We start from the raw sequence: 15,532 nt of genomic DNA on the forward strand, positions 1-15,532 counted from the left end.
TGGAAGCCCAAGGTGAGAGGCGGAGGTGGCAAAGCTGGGCTCTAAGCCAGCTCTATAGGAAGGACATGGCGCTGGTCCCTGAAGGACCACAAACTGCTTGCCTGGGCAGCTGAGTGAACTTCTCTGTGAATGTACACAGGATGGAAATGCCTGGTCCTGTCTGAGATGGTGGGGAGGAGTGGGACAAAACAGGACACTAGCATCATCAACTGCTCTGTGTCCAGGGAGAGTTAGGAAAATGCTCAGTGTTTGTTCAGTTAAGCAGGACACAGGCAGGAAGGAAAGTCTTCATCCCTGTCTCACAGAGACCATCCAGTAGCTTCAGGCTACTCTCTGCACAAAAGGTGGAGGAGAAGTCAGCTCTAAGGTCTGACATATATTAGTAAGTCACTGATGGAATCTACTGTTTTCCTTAGGCCAAAGATGCTTTCAAAGACATTTCCATATACTTCACCAAGGAAGAATGGGCAGAGATGGGAGAATGGGAAAAAATCCGATATAGGAATGTGAAAAGGAACTACGAAGCGCTGATTGCTATAGGTAACACGAAGTGCTGGGTGCCTGTGAGCCTGGGAAACATGAAACAGGTCTTCACCCCTAGTGTTTACTTGGCCCTCTCTTAGGTGGCTTCTTCTGCTCACAGTCCCTTTTGTGTGGAGACTAACCTGGAGGGAATTTTTATTGTTTTGTACCAAAGTGGGGTTGACCCTGGCAGTGCAGAGCTCACAGCTTGCCTTGTTCTACATTCTTCCAGCCCATCCTACTGATTTCCCTGACTTTGTGACACTTTCCATTGCTTCTGTGCTTTGTGCCTCCTTCTTAGAATATATATTTTGCTTCTTTCCAGGTTTCAGAGCCACTCAACCAGGTTTCATGCATCACCGCAGGCAGGTCCTCAAACCCCAGGTAGATGACACTGAGGATTCTGATGAAGAATGGACACCAAGGCAACAAGGTGAGGGGCCAGAAGGATTTAGAGGTGTCTTCAAGAAACCAGCCGGGGCTTAGGTCTCAACTGTGTCTCAGCCATTAGCAAAGAAAACATAATTTTCAGCATTCTAAAGTGGTTGTGGCTGAGTATTGACATGAGCCTGAATGAAGGTGAAGGTATAGGTTTTCCAGTGTTTTCTGTTTAAAATTTATCATTCTTTGTAAAAAGAATTAATTTTGCTAAACATCCTTAATGAAAGGCAATTAAACATACCCTAGACTATAAATTCACTTAGCTCTTGACTATAGGTTAAAAAAATAAAACACAAATAGGATTGTTTTCTTATTTTCCTTTTTGGAATGGCTGTTGTTCATGCATGGGAAGATATTTGAATGTTGATTTTGTACCATGCAACTTTCTGTGCAGGTTTTGTGTGTGTGTAATTTAAAAATTTTCTGCACGTAAAATCATGTCCTCTGTGAACAGACATAATTTTACTTCTTTCTTTCCAACTGGAAGCCTTTTGTTTCCTTTTCTAATCTAATGCCCTGGCTAGGACTTCTAATATTATATTTAATAGAAGTATTGAGAATGGGCATCCTTGCCTTTTTCTCTTGATCTTAGAAGTTTTCAGCTTTTCATTGATGACTATGATGTTAGAGATAGACTTTTCATATATGACCTTTACTTTATTGCAGTCACTTCCTTCTATTTTTACTTTCTTAAGTATTTTTGTCATGAAAGTCTAGTAAATTTATTAGATACTTTACAGGCATCAGATGAAGTTTCATATTTTTTAAATTTTAATAAAATTATGTTATGCTCCCAGTGGAAGCATAGGAGTTGATGATACAGAAATCACTTTCCATTCCTCCTTTGGTAATCCTTGTCCTTGTCACTCTCTGGCTCAGAATTTTGTGTCCTTAATTAGAATGCCCAGAGTTTGGAAACATTTACCAACCAAAACTCTGATTCTCATCATTTTTTAGGTAAACCTTCTGGGATGGCCTTCAGAGGGGAGCGCAGTAAACACCAGAAGGTGAGTGTCTCCCAAATCCTGTTGACAAAAGAATCCTCCTCACGGATCCAGTCACAGGTGAGAATAGGAGGAAACACAGAGATCCTGGAGACTGCTGCCTTCCTGTCCTGAATCTTTAGCACAATGTCTGATATCATTACCATCTTTATAGTTAGTAAGAACAGCAAGTATAGTAGGCTGTTCTATTGTTACATTGTTTTCACAATATTTCAGACTTTAAGCATTTTATGTGAATAAACTTACTTAAACCTTAAAACAATCCTACAGTACCTATAAGTAGGTATATAGCTATCACCATTATAGATCAAGAAACTGAGGTAAAAAAAATGTTTGATTATATTCGTGGGAACACAGTATCACTGGTGGTACAATCTAATGCAAAGCACCTTCCCTAAACCCCTTACAAAGTGGTTAGAACTTCCATAGTTCTATAAAGTTTCTTCTTACATCTTTATATCATTCATCTGAGAGATGTTTTCAACCTCAGTTCTTTTGTGCTGTGCTAGTGAGGGATATCTGACTAAGGGAAGCTTAAGGACATGTTGGACAGTTTGTAGAGTGGACGGTCCAGGATGAAGAAGGTGACATGATCCCTACCTCAGAGACTCCTACGCCAATAAGAGGAAGTAACTTGCAGCTCTGACAAGCTTCAGGTTTATGACTCAAAAACAACAAATAAGAAAATAACTGAAGGACTTCACATAGGTTACCAGCTTTTGAGTAGAAACTCATCATCTGGACATGATTTCAAATGCTCATTCTTGTAGGAGGAAGTAACAAGTCCTTCCTCTGAGCTCTGATTAGACAACTCTCCTGTTTGGAATCATTTGTTTAGCCTGCCCCTGTTTCGTGAGCTTTGAGAGCGTAGCCCATACCGTTAATTCTCAGATGTCCAGGCCCAGCTCAAAGCCCCTAAGGGCCCTCTGAATGTTTTGTGAATGAGTGACTCCACATTTAAACATTCATCTAGGAATAAGAAGGTCAAGGAATACTGAGGATAGTATTTGTGAGCTAGACTTCAAATATAGAAGCAGTCAAGGGGATATATTGATGGCAGGGATGTATGCTCACATTCATTCTGTATTAAAGAGCTCACACAACGATTTGTTGAATGTTATCAAACTTCATGTCCACTATCACATTAAGAATCAGCATGTATACCAATTTATAGATCAGGAAACTGAGGAGAACCCACTAGTCGTACAGCCTTCTTCAAGGAGAATTGATGAGGCCAGCTACTTTAATTCCAAACATTGTCTCTAGGACATGGCAACCTGCAACTTCCAGCTCATTTTCTTTATTGTCTGAATGTGTTTCTGCAGATCATCTTTTCTTTTCTCAATCTCACTACTTTGTCACCTTATTTTCCAGATGTGTTTTGTCCCCTCTGTAATTTTCCATACTTCCTCGTCCATCAAAGGTCCCCTAATTAGTAGAAAACCTCACGGATTTCTCTATGAGCCCTTACCCTCTTCTTTCCCTGACCTCAAGCTATTCTCCCTGCGTTGCTCTCACTTTTATGCAGAAAGTTGAAGGGAAAGAATCTTAAGATATGAATTCTAATTTTGATTCACTACCCACTCAGGTCCTTTTTTTACACTCTAGTGTTCAGAGCCCCCCTCCACCAGGTATTTCCAAGAATTGTCAAAGTATTAACTTAAGTCATGCATGTAAAAATACTTCATATAGTCCTAAAGAACTAAAGAAATACATGTTGTCTTTTACTCACATGGAAGAGATTGTCCAGAGGACCACTAAATAAGGTATCCAGTTTGAAGAAATTGCCGGGAGCAGCAAAATTGCTGAAGAAAAGTGGCTCCAAACAGGCTCAGAAACCAGTGCCCCCTCCCAGAGAAGCGAGGACCCCTGGAAAGCACCCCAGACACAAAGTCGGTAAGATAAAGTTTGGGGAGTTCCTCTAATTAGTTCCTCTAATCCCTGTAGAAAAGCTAATAAGTATGGCCTAGGTGTGGGGTGTGGACTTTGGGTAGGCGTGGGTTTAAGCTGGACTGATCTGAGGCATAAAGTTAGCACTGGGGCCTTGGGGAAATCTTATACATTTTCTGAGGTCCTGATTGCTCATCTGTAAAGTGAAGATACAGACACATAACTCATACGGTGTTTGGAAGCATTGCATGAAATGCAAAAGTGCTGACACCTACAAGTAATTCAATAAATCCAGCTGTGATGATAGAGACCTCACTTTGTTAGTATTTATACACAGACCTCTGCTCAATGCTTTACGTGTCATGCCCTTAACATATATTTTCTGAGTAGATGTGTCAGTGAACTATTTCCTAAGTAAGAAGGTTGGGAAGTTAAACCTACTAACGGGAAGTGCAGGAAGCTAACACTGAACTGGGCATCTGTGGTCAGTGTGGAGCCTCAGTGTCCTGAACCAGTAGTTAAAGGGAGAAGAAACAAAGTATAGAGAAGGGACTTCCCGGTGGTTAAGTGGTTATGACTCCACACTTCCCCTGCAGGAGGTGTGGGTTCCATTCCTGGTCAGGGAACTAAGATCCCACAAACCATGCAGCATGGCCAATAGATAATGTATCATTAAAACATAAAAATACACAAGTAAAAGTTTGAAAAATAAATGTGAAAAAGTTTTAACAAACTGTATAGATGGACAAGTAGGAGATCTCACCCTTTCTGATAAAACAGGGACTAATTCTCCAGACCCCACCAGCCTTGCTTAGCTTCTGTTCTCCATGTTAGAACTCAGAAGAAAGGAGACCAAAGTGAAGAGGTACAGTGTACGAGAAAGAAAGGGCCATGTGTACCAAGAGGTCAGCGAGCCCCAGGATGACGACTACCTGTGTGAGTGACCCTGCTGGCCCACTCATGGAGAAGGGGTTATGAGACCTTGGTACAATAACCTCACCTCACCATTTGGTCCCCCAATCATCCCCTTCCTCTATGACTTGGGGTACAAGATCAAGGCCAAAGGCCGCGAGTGCCCCAGCTCTTTCTGAAGGTCTTTGCGACCAGCAACATCCCTATACCTCCCCTCATCCCTGTTGCTCTCACCTCCAGATTGTGAGGAGTGTCAGAACTTCTTCATCGACAGCTGTGCTGCCCACGGGCCCCCAACCTTTGTAAAGGACTCTGCAGTAGAAAAGGGGCATGCCAACCGCTCAGCCCTCACTCTGCCCCCTGGGTTAAGTATCAGGCCATCGGGCATCCCTGAGGCTGGGCTTGGAGTGTGGAATGAGGCATCCGATCTGCCACTGGGCCTGCATTTTGGCCCCTACGAAGGTCAGATCATATACAATGAAGAGGACTCCCACAGTGGATACTGCTGGCTGGTGAGAAATAGCCCTCTTTCCCTGTCCTCTGGCTCTAATCGTTTGTGTGTTGTGGGGGTGTACTTCATGTCTACATGCAAGGACACGGATGGTGATGACATGTCGGCAATGACACGGTCAGCCCTGTGTACTGTGTGCACTGGGCATGAACACAGGACTTCTATCCAAAGGTCAGAGGAAGGTGGGAGACAGTGGTACAGGCATACAGAAGTGACCCTTCACTTGTGGAGCCCTTGCCTTCAATGTGCCAGTAGACTCAGACTTGAAATGATGAGCTTACTGTGTGGTCCGACTGGCAGTTGAATCCATGCAGGCTGAAGAGCACCAATGCCAGCAGGGGGAAAGTTCTCCTATTACTTACTACCAAAAAAAATAAAATAAAAGAGAGAAGAAAGCCTGTATCTCTTTTCTGACACTCAGGTCACCAAAGGGAGAAACAGCTACGAGTATGTGGATGGAAAAGACACGTCTTTGGCCAACTGGATGAGGTGGGTGCAGTGAGCCTGCAGTTTGTAGATGTCGCTCCTCCCTCAAGCCCACACCCCTTTCCTTCTCAGCCCATCTCCCTCGGTAGCTTTCACATCTTCTTTCCTCTTTTCCCTCCATATCATGCTCTTTCATTTCAAAAGACATTAGAAAGAAAGAAAGAAAAATATAACATGTGCCCTCAAAATATAAGTCTATATGCTCAACAAAACTGAGGTACTTGAAAACAACTTGAGGAGTCTAGATTCACCAGGGACACTTTACCTCACTTAACTGACACTTACCAAACACTCTATGTCCCAGTTTAGACAGTGAACTTCATTACTGAAGCAGATCACACAACCCATGTCCTTTTGGAGAACATACTGAAGACAGACATTAACCAATTGATTTTAGGAATAGTAACCTTGCTTTTTCTATTTTTGAATAACTGCACAGCACCAGGATAACCTAACATGGGAGACCTTGAGTCCGTGTGGGCAACAACCTCCCCAGGCTCGGTTCCAGTGAGAAGTGGGCCCTGAGGCCTGAGAAGGAATGGGGAGCAGGATGGCCGTGAGCATGGCCACTCTCTGAGGGCCTCTACTTTCATCAGGGCAGGCAGAAAGTGAATAAACTATTACTGTTCTCTGTCTCAAGCTATGTCAGAGCACTCTCCATGTTTCCATGGGAGAGGGTGGGCAAGTGAATAGGACCCTGGATACATGTCGGGAGATTGGAGAAAAGCCTCTGGAGAGAAGGCAGGCTGGGGTGAGTGCTGAGGGCTGCATGCTAGCCTAGGAGTACCAAGTCCTGCGGAATAAAAGAGAACTTAATTTAGAGTTTAGAGGAGCTGGAGGTCACCAGGCTTACGGACAGTCCAGGTGGAGACAAGTCTGGAACTGGGCTCTGGACAATGGCTAATTAGGTAAGGAGAGAAAAGCATTCCAGCCAGGAAGAGGACCGGAAACAGGATCTGGAAATAGGAATTCACACAGCCAGGTCTAATGTGTGAACAGAAGGTCCCCATGGGGGGCAGTGGGAACCATGGCGGCCTCAGAGCCTGAAGGCTCTGGTGTCCAGTAGTGGAAGGGTCTCCTCACCTGTGGTTTCTTTCCCTTTCCCGGCCTTGACCCCAGGTATGTGAACTGTGCCCGGGATGATGAGGAGCAGAACCTGGTGGCCTTGCAGTATCACGGGCAGATCTTCTACCGAACCTGCCGGGTGGTCAGGCCGGGCTGTGAGCTGCTGGTCTGGTATGGGGACGAGTATGGCGAGGAACTCGGCATCAAGCAGGACAAAAGGGGGAAGAGCAAGCTCTCGGCCCAGAGAGGTGAGCGCCAGCCCTCTTCCAGCACTCCACCCCATCCTGGGGAGCTTCCCTGGTCCTATTCTGAAGCACAGTCCAATCCAGTCTAAAGTCAGTCAAGTTGCAATTAAAATGCCTCAGAATTTGATTCATTTCATAAGACTGTTAGGAAAAATATTTATATTAAAAATATTAGTTCTAATTTTCAATATTTCATGCAAAAAATATGTAACATCACCTTCTTCTGAAAGGCTTAGAAGCAAAAAGCAAGTTTTTTAGCACCTACCAGCTCTCTCACCTTTACCAGTTTCTTCCTCATTTCCTCCACATTTCTAAGTGACATGCATACAGTGATTTGCATTCAGTTACTGTTTCAGTTTGTTGTCATGTGAATTCATACTTTGTGCCAGACAGGGCTACACACACTGAAACAGACAGAACCACTGCCTTGGGGCAGCATGGGCTTCATACCAGACAGGGGCTGGTGCTCTGAGGAAAACCAGTGCAGTAAAGTGCCTCGGATCAGCATGCACAGAGTGGGGTGTGGCGGAGGATGGTGGGGCAGGGTCTCTGCAGAGATAACACCTGTGGATTCCAGGATTCCAGGCAGGGGAGCAGCCAGTGCTGCAGCCTCAGGGCCGGGAAGAGAGGCCATGTCAGTGGTCGCAGGAGGAAGCACAGAGGGAGAGGAAGGAGGCTGGATGGAACACAGAAGCCTCAGTGCCCATGTCCATGTGCAGGCCTTAGGGGTCTTCCTGGGTGACACAGAGCAACCATGTGGCTACCAGCTCCAAGCGGCACGTTCTCTGTGCTAAGATGATGCTTCGGTTCATTTTTGGGAAGAGACAACAGTGGGGAGTCCCCTCAGAGGTCAGTTCATTGCCAGACATGAGGGGAGAGTGGCCTGGGTAAAGATGCTTGGGAGTGAGGGTGTGAAGAGTCTGGCTGGAGATGTATTTTTAAGCAGGACTTCCTAGTGCATGTTAAATGGACTAAGACTGTGTGAAATAAGAGGTATGAGTATTGATGAGGCTTGAGAAAGGACATGTCTTTATTGTATGATGTATAGAAAACAGAGAGGAGCAATTTATGAACCAACCAGGGCAGCAGGAGCCAGAGACCTGTAGTCAGTAGGACCTGGGCCTCTTGGTCTCGTCCAGTCTCAAACCCACTTCCTGCAGAGTGGTTTCTTTGAAAGGCTGCTCTTTGAACAAGAAGCCTCAAATTCAGCTTTACTCACACCTGCTCTAACCACCCCCTGTGCTGCCTCCCATATGCAGAGAGCTCCAGGCCAGGTGCCCCTAACTTAATAGACCCTTTCCCCTCACAGGGAGCCATTCAGGAAGATTCCACCTAAGTCATCAAGAGTCTTATCTCTCAGTAGGGTAAAATACCTGTGGCCACTGTGACACGACTTTTCAGATACTTACACTCAGGGAAAGGTCCCTGCAGATCCACCTCTATCAGGAGAGACGCTGCCTCTGATGCTACTGAAAGGTCCCTAGGCTGGGTGGTATGTAGAAAAGGCCCTTGATGCAAGCTTCCTGGATTTCTGTAGATGTAGAGAATAAGAATGGAATGGATAAGTGGACTGTAAAGACCCACTTGATGGGAGACAAATCGTGCACCGTCAACACTAAGATGGTTACTGGGGCAGGCTTTACCATGGCACACCAGCTACCTGACTAAAAGCTTCTTCTTTCAGCAGAACCAAAGCCCAAGATCTACCCATGTGCCTCCTGCTGTCTGTCCTTCTCCAGTCAGAAATTCCTCAGCCAACATGTCCAACGCAATCACCCTTCTCAGATCCTCCTGAGGCCATCTATAGGAGACCACCTCCAACCAGAGGATCCCTGTCCAGGCAGTCAAAATCAGCAGCAGCGATATTCTGATCCACACAGCCTGAGTGACAAACCAGAGGGTCGAGAGCCCAAGGAAAGGCCCCATCCTTTGCTGAAAGGCCCCAAACTTTGCATAAGGCTGAAGAGGATTTCAACGGCCTCTTCCTACCCACCCAAAGGACAAATGGGGGGTTCTGAGGTGCATGAGAGAATGACCGAAGAGCCCAGCACAAGCCAGAAACTGAATCCAGAGGACACAGGCAAATTATTCATGGAGGCAGGGGTCTCAGGGATTGTAAGAGTCAAGTACGGAGAGCATGAGCAAGACTCCAAGGATAAGTCAAGTCTAATCACACATGAGAAGATACACACAGGGGAGAAGCCCTATGTTTGCACGGAGTGTGGGAAAAGCTTCAATTGGAAGTCAGATCTCACCAAACATAAGAGGACACACTCAGAGGAGAAGCCCTATGCTTGTGGGGAGTGTGGGCGAAGCTTCAGTTTTAAGAAAAATCTCATCATACACCAGAGGACACACACAGGGGAGAAGCCCTATGTTTGTGGGGAGTGTGGGCGAAGCTTCAGTGAGAAGTCAAATCTCACCAAACATAAGAGGACACACACAGGGGAGAAGCCCTATGCTTGTGGGGAGTGTGGGCAAAGCTTCAGTTTTAAGAAAAATCTCATCACACACCAGAGGACACACACAGGGGAGAAGCCCTATGTTTGCGGGGAGTGTGGGCGAAGCTTCAGTGAGAAGTCACGTCTCACCACACATAAGAGGACACACACAGGGGAGAAGCCCTATGTTTGTGGTGATTGTGGGCAAAGCTTCAGTTTGAAGTCAGTTCTCATCACACACCAGAGGACACACACAGGGGAGAAGCCCTATGTTTGCAGGGAGTGTGGGCGAAGCTTCAGTGTGATATCCAATCTCATCAGACACCAAAGGACACACACAGGGGAGAAGCCCTATGTTTGCAGGGAGTGTGAGCAAAGCTTCAGGGAGAAGTCCAATCTTGTCAGACACCAAAGGACACACACAGGGGAGAAGCCCTATGTTTGCATGGAGTGTGAGTGAGTCATGACCAATAAACCACATCCTAGCCACAGGAGGATTACTGCAGCCACCCCATGCCTCAGCTCTAAGGGGGCCTCAGAGCAGGTTTATGATCCGTTACTGTCGCCAAGAGTATGAGGAGAGACTTCCCAGATGGTCCAGTGGCTACTACTCCAATGCGTAGAGCCATGTTGAATACCTGATTTGGGAACTACCTCCCACATGCAGCAACTAAGACACAGTGCAGCCATGTAAATAAACACATAAGCAAATATTTTACAGAAGCAGTGTGATGAACACAGAATTAATTGATTAAACAGACCTTCCACTTTCATGACAGGAGAGGAGGTAGATAAACAGCAGATGGTTTCTTAAGTGTTCTGTAGATATTCATGCCAATTGCCTTCACGGTTTTCTGTACTTCTTCTAATAAATTTTGTCTCCAAACAAATCTGAAGCCCAGACTACGTACTCACTCCCCCCTTATTACCGACAGCAGTGGGGTCCAGTGACAGTGAACCCCTGGGAAGGCATTATTCTGGAGCCAACTCAGTTAGGTCACTGGACAGTCACTTCCAGGGTCCAGGGAGAGGAATCTAGGATTTGAGACAGACTCATCACGGAAGAGAAAACTCTGGCTTCCTGCGAGGTGTGGCCTCTCCTCCTTATAGACCTAGACTCTACTTTGGCCTCTCCTGGTTGCCCTCTGTCTTCCTCTGACTTCTGTAGCCTCAAAAGTGAAGGCCACGTGCATGTGTATGTGTGCATGTGCATGTGCCTCGCTCAGCCTGGGCCATCTGGTCTCCCTCACTCTGTCTTTGCCACTTCATCAGGGTCATCACAGCATCTGGACTCCAGACTCGACCACAGGGGTCCAGTTCTCAGCTGTGCCCTCAGCATCTGTGTGACATGGGGCAAGATGCTCAACCTCTCAGTGTCTCTACTCTCATCTGTGATACAGGGTGGGAGCACCAGCGTTTTGGTCTGTTGCATAAGCACAGGCAGAATCTGGCAGAGGCTGGCTGAGAATGCAAGCCCCACCATTGCTGTTATTTGTGTTTTTTTCTTTAATCTTTTTAAATTTTTTAATTGAAGGATATTTGCTTTATAGAATTGTGTTTTCTGCATGTCCTTCAGCCCCCACATCTTCCAGGTCTTCAGAGCTAGACGAGGAAGGGGCTGTTTAGGCACTTAGCTGCCCTGATGAGGACATGTGAGGTCAGGGATGCTAAGGGAACACAACCTCCCTTCCCACCACTGCCATTCTTACTGAGCTGGGCAGCCCCAGAGCCCCTCCACACAGACAGGCAGTGCCGACAGTCGTCCACCCTGCGGACAACAGAGCCTGGAGCCGCGTGTGCAGGAAACTCCTGTCCAGACCCCATCCCACCCCCCACCCGGAGGGTCCTTGAAGCCCACACAGTGGCTTCTCTAATGCACGGGTCTTGTACCTGTGCCCACGTGCTTTGGTCAATGCTGTTGTGACCTTGAAATTCTTAACTATGGAATAGTTCATCCTACACTTCCCTTTTATGAGTGAAGTCTGATGGACCATAGGGTGCGCTGTGAGCAGAGCAGATGCACACAGCACAGCCCCCAGGGGTGACCAGGCTGCACGTGGGGACAAGGTGGACACAAAGTCCATCCCCCCAGGTGAGTGAAGGTGGTGACTGCACCAGGAAGCCACGCTTGCTTAGACCCAGAACTGAGTTCCAACACAGAGTGGAGGCAATGGTGTTCTTAGGAGTTGACCACACCTTTCCCTCTATGAATGAACTCTGCTCTGTCCTGATCCTTCCAGAATGGGTTCAGGAGGCTGAAGTCCACTCGGTCACCAGAAGACACCAAGGGGTGAGTGGGCTATGGGGCGGGGGGGTGGGAGGTGGTAGCTCCAGGACTGGGGGCAATGGCCCTCAGTTCCCTCCCTGTTCCAGGCTTGTGAAGTGTCTCTACATGAACCATGTCAGTAATAACCACCCACTGTTATTTTCTCGTTTCTTTCATGCTTTCCTAAAGGAACACGTTTGTCTGCTTGGTTTCCCTACAGGAAGGGAAGCCACATAAACTCTCCATCTTCCATGGCTTGTGGCTGTGGTCACAGGAGTGAGAGAGAATTAGGGGTGATGCAGGCAGAGGGGTTTCAACTGAAATACAGTGGAGACCCAGAAACTTGCAGGGGCTTCTCACCTGCACCTCCCACCAGAGCAGGGCCTGGAATCCCCTGAAAGCCTGAGCAGGTCAAAGCTTCTCCCTCCCCTCCCCTCCCCTCTCCTCCCCTCAAAAAGCTGGATCCTGGGCCAGCCCACAACACCCCCAAACCCCCCATCACCCACAGGCCTTCACAGGCCCTCCCTCACAGAAGTGGGAAGACCTGCATGGCGGCAGCAATGGTGTGTGACCCCAGAGCTTGGGGTCTCAGCTGACCTTGAGCAAGGGGGCTGGTGCTTTACACACCCTCCCAGCCCAGAGAGATGCCAGCAGCCACAAGCCACGAAGTGAAGCAGAGGTGAGGAAGGGGGCTGTTGATGTGAGCTGTCTGAGGTCCCATCCTGTCCCCATGACAGTGGCCAGGCCTCACCTGACACCATGACTGCCCTGCACGTGCAAACAAGACAGCAGCAGTCACAGTGACAGGACAGCCAGCTGCCTCCACTGCATGCTCCACTCGGACCTCAGAGGCCCCATAGCTGTACCTGACCCACCTGGCGCTGCTCTGCTTGGCTGCCAGGGCTTGGGGACCCTGGGTGAGTAAGTGAGGGCAGAGCACCAGAGGCCAAGCCTGTTTTCAGCTGCCAGACCTGCCCTGGTCGCCAGACCCATGAGCCCAACCAGTATCTGAAGCCAAGATGCCTTTGGGAGAATGACACCACAGACGCTGACCTCAGAGCTCAGACTCCTGAAAATTTACTAAACAGGTTGTTTTTAGTCTTTTTTTTTTTTTAAGTAGGAGGTTGGCAGGAATAGGGAGGGGAATGACTTCCTTGGTGGTGCAGTGGTTAAAAATCTGCCTGCCAATGCAGGAGACATGGGTTCATCCCCAATCTCGGAAGATCCCACATGCTGTGGAGCAACTAAGCCTCTGCACAACTACTGCAGCCCAAGTGCCTAGTGCCCATGCTTCCCAACAAGAGAAGCTACCACAGTGAGAAGTTCAAGCACAGAAACTAGAGAGTAGCCCCCACTCCCTACAACCAGGGAAAAGCCCATATAGCAACAAAGACCCAGCACAGCCAAAAATAAATAACTTTTTTTTTAAAAGTAGGATGCTGCAGCATTCCCTGCTGGTCCAGAGGCTAAGACTCTGAGCTCCCAACACAGGGGGGCCGGGTTCAATCCCTGGTCAGGGCACTAGATCCCACATGCCTCAACTGAATACCCTGTGTACCACAACTAAGACCCAGTGCAGCTGATTAAATAAATATTTAAAAGTAAGAGGTGGGGCGGTCCTAAGATGGTGGAGGAATAGAAAGAGGAGACCACTTTCTTCCCCACAAATTCATCAAAATATCATTTGAATGCTGAGCAACTTCCACAAAACAACTTCTGAACGCTGGAAGAGGACACCAGGCACCCAGAAAGGCAGCCCATTCTTTTCAAAAGGAGGTAGGACAAAATGTAACAGACAAAAAGAGAGACAGAAGAGTTAGGGAAGGAGAGCCATCCTGGGGAGGGAGTCGTGAAGGAGGAGAAGTTTCCAATCACCAGGAAACCCTCTTACCAGATCTGTGGGGAGTTTTGGAATTGCAGAGGGAAGCATAAGTGGGAGGGGAAAAAAATTCCATAGAATATGTGCCTTAACCACAACTCCCAGTGGAAAAATAGCCTAGACACTCACATCTGCCACAGCAAGCAGGAGAGGCGTGGGTTGCATGCTTAGGGTAAGGACTGGGCCTGAATGCCCTGAGGACAATCTGAGGGGGCTAAGGTGAGATAGCAACCCAAACTGTGGGATAGCCAGAGAGAGAGAGAGAATTTTCCTGTGAAAGCTCTAACCTAAGGCACAGTCTGGCCACTTCACAGAACAAAGGACTGAGTGAACACCAAAGGAGAGCTAGCTAGCTGTGGACTGTCCCCTCACCCTGCCGGAGGCAGAGAGGCAGGTGGGCAACAGCCAGAGATGGAAGACGAGGGGCAATCTCGGCCCCAGAGATGGCATCCTCCACCAAACTGTGAGCAGGCTCCTACTTCCTAACCACATCTTCCTGGGATCCTGGACGGTTGACATCTGCCAGGAGGATCGCAGCCTGAGATCAGCCCCCCAGAGGAGACATACAGCACACCTGAGACAGCGCTCTTTTGGCACACATGGGACACCGAGCAGCCGGGACCAGGCAGGTGATTAAGACACATGGCCCACCTGGGGCAGTGTGCTTGCCAAGCACCTGGTCACCTGAGCTGCTTGGACCTGGGAAGGGCACAAAACGCAGGTCCAGCTGAGTCTGTGCCTTTGTGGAGTACCTGAGAACCTGAACCTGAGCAGCTCAGACCAGGGAAGTGCATGAAATGCAGGGCCAACTTTGGACAGTTCCCCTGAAGAGCAACCTGGAGCCTGAGCAGTGTAGAATTAGAAAGCACAGGCCATCATGAGCTGGGGCAAGCCCCATGTGGTCCATACACCATGAGTACTCCCCACACATGCCAATGATATTTGTTTGCAGTGCTCCTCCCTCTCCACAACACAACTGAACAAGTGAGCCGAAATAAGTGACCACCTTCACTCCCTTGTGTCAGGGTGGAAATTAGACACTGAAAGGACTTGCAAACAGAGGAAGGTAAAATAAATAAAGAAGAGGAAGCCACTCTGGAAGTGACAGGTGCAGCAGATTAAAACCCTGTAGTTAGCATTGACTATGCATTGGAAGGGGCCTATAGACCTTGAGAAGAAGTATAAGCTGGAACAGGGAACTATCCAAAACTGAACTGACCCCACCCTGCCGGCAGCAGCTCCAGAGAAATTCCTAGATATATTTTTACAATTATCATTTTTTAATTATTTTATTTTTAAGTTCTTTATTACTCCTTTAATTTTCATTTTTAAAACCTACTATTACTTTGCAAAAAACCTATTTTTTAAAGCAAACCATATATATATATATATTATAATTTTTGTGATTTTTTTTCTTTAATATTGTGTTTTTGAGAATCCAACCTCTACTCTAGATTTTTAATCTTTGCTTTTTGGTATTTGTTACCAATTTTGTACCTTTAAGAATCTAATCTTCAGTACCCATTTTTACTTAGGGATGTGAATACTGGCTTGATTTCTTTCTCCCCTTTTGACTCTCCCTTTTCTCCCCCATGTCACCTCTATCTCCTCCCTCCCCCTTCTCTTCTCTACTTAACTCTGTGAAGTGTGTTCTCAGCTGTGGAGAACACTTAGGGAACTGATTACTGGCTAGATTGCTCTCTCCCCTTTTAACTGACCCTCTTCTCCTCCTGGTCACCTCTGTCTCCCTCCTCCCTCTTCTCTTCTCCATATAACTCTGTGAACCTCTCTGGGTGTCCCTCACTGTGGAGAATCTTTTCACCATTAAGCTAGATGTTTTATCATCATTACTGTATGGATGGAGAAGTCT

General features: G+C 47.2%; 1 protein-coding gene across 2 annotated transcripts in view; it reads left to right on the forward strand.

Moving 5' to 3' along the window:
• The window catches only part of LOC109554959 (histone-lysine N-methyltransferase PRDM9-like), a 226,764-nt gene extending 216,191 nt beyond the window's left edge, over window positions 1-10,573 (forward strand). The window contains exons 2-3 of one of the 2 annotated variants that reach the window (XM_070785409.1): window positions 7,702-7,714; window positions 9,231-10,573. In XM_070785409.1, coding sequence (XP_070641510.1) covers window positions 7,702-7,714; window positions 9,231-9,977 — 760 coding nt within the window. In that variant the 3' untranslated portion in view covers window positions 9,978-10,573. The remainder of the gene's footprint in view (window positions 1-7,701; window positions 7,715-9,230) is intronic. The other variant, XM_070785410.1, reaches the window with a different exon arrangement.
• Window positions 10,574-15,532: the final 4,959 nt, after the last annotated feature.

This window comes from Bos indicus, chromosome X (genome assembly GCF_029378745.1).
Source record: "Bos indicus isolate NIAB-ARS_2022 breed Sahiwal x Tharparkar chromosome X, NIAB-ARS_B.indTharparkar_mat_pri_1.0, whole genome shotgun sequence".
In the NCBI taxonomy this organism is placed as follows: Eukaryota; Metazoa; Chordata; class Mammalia; order Artiodactyla; family Bovidae; genus Bos; species Bos indicus.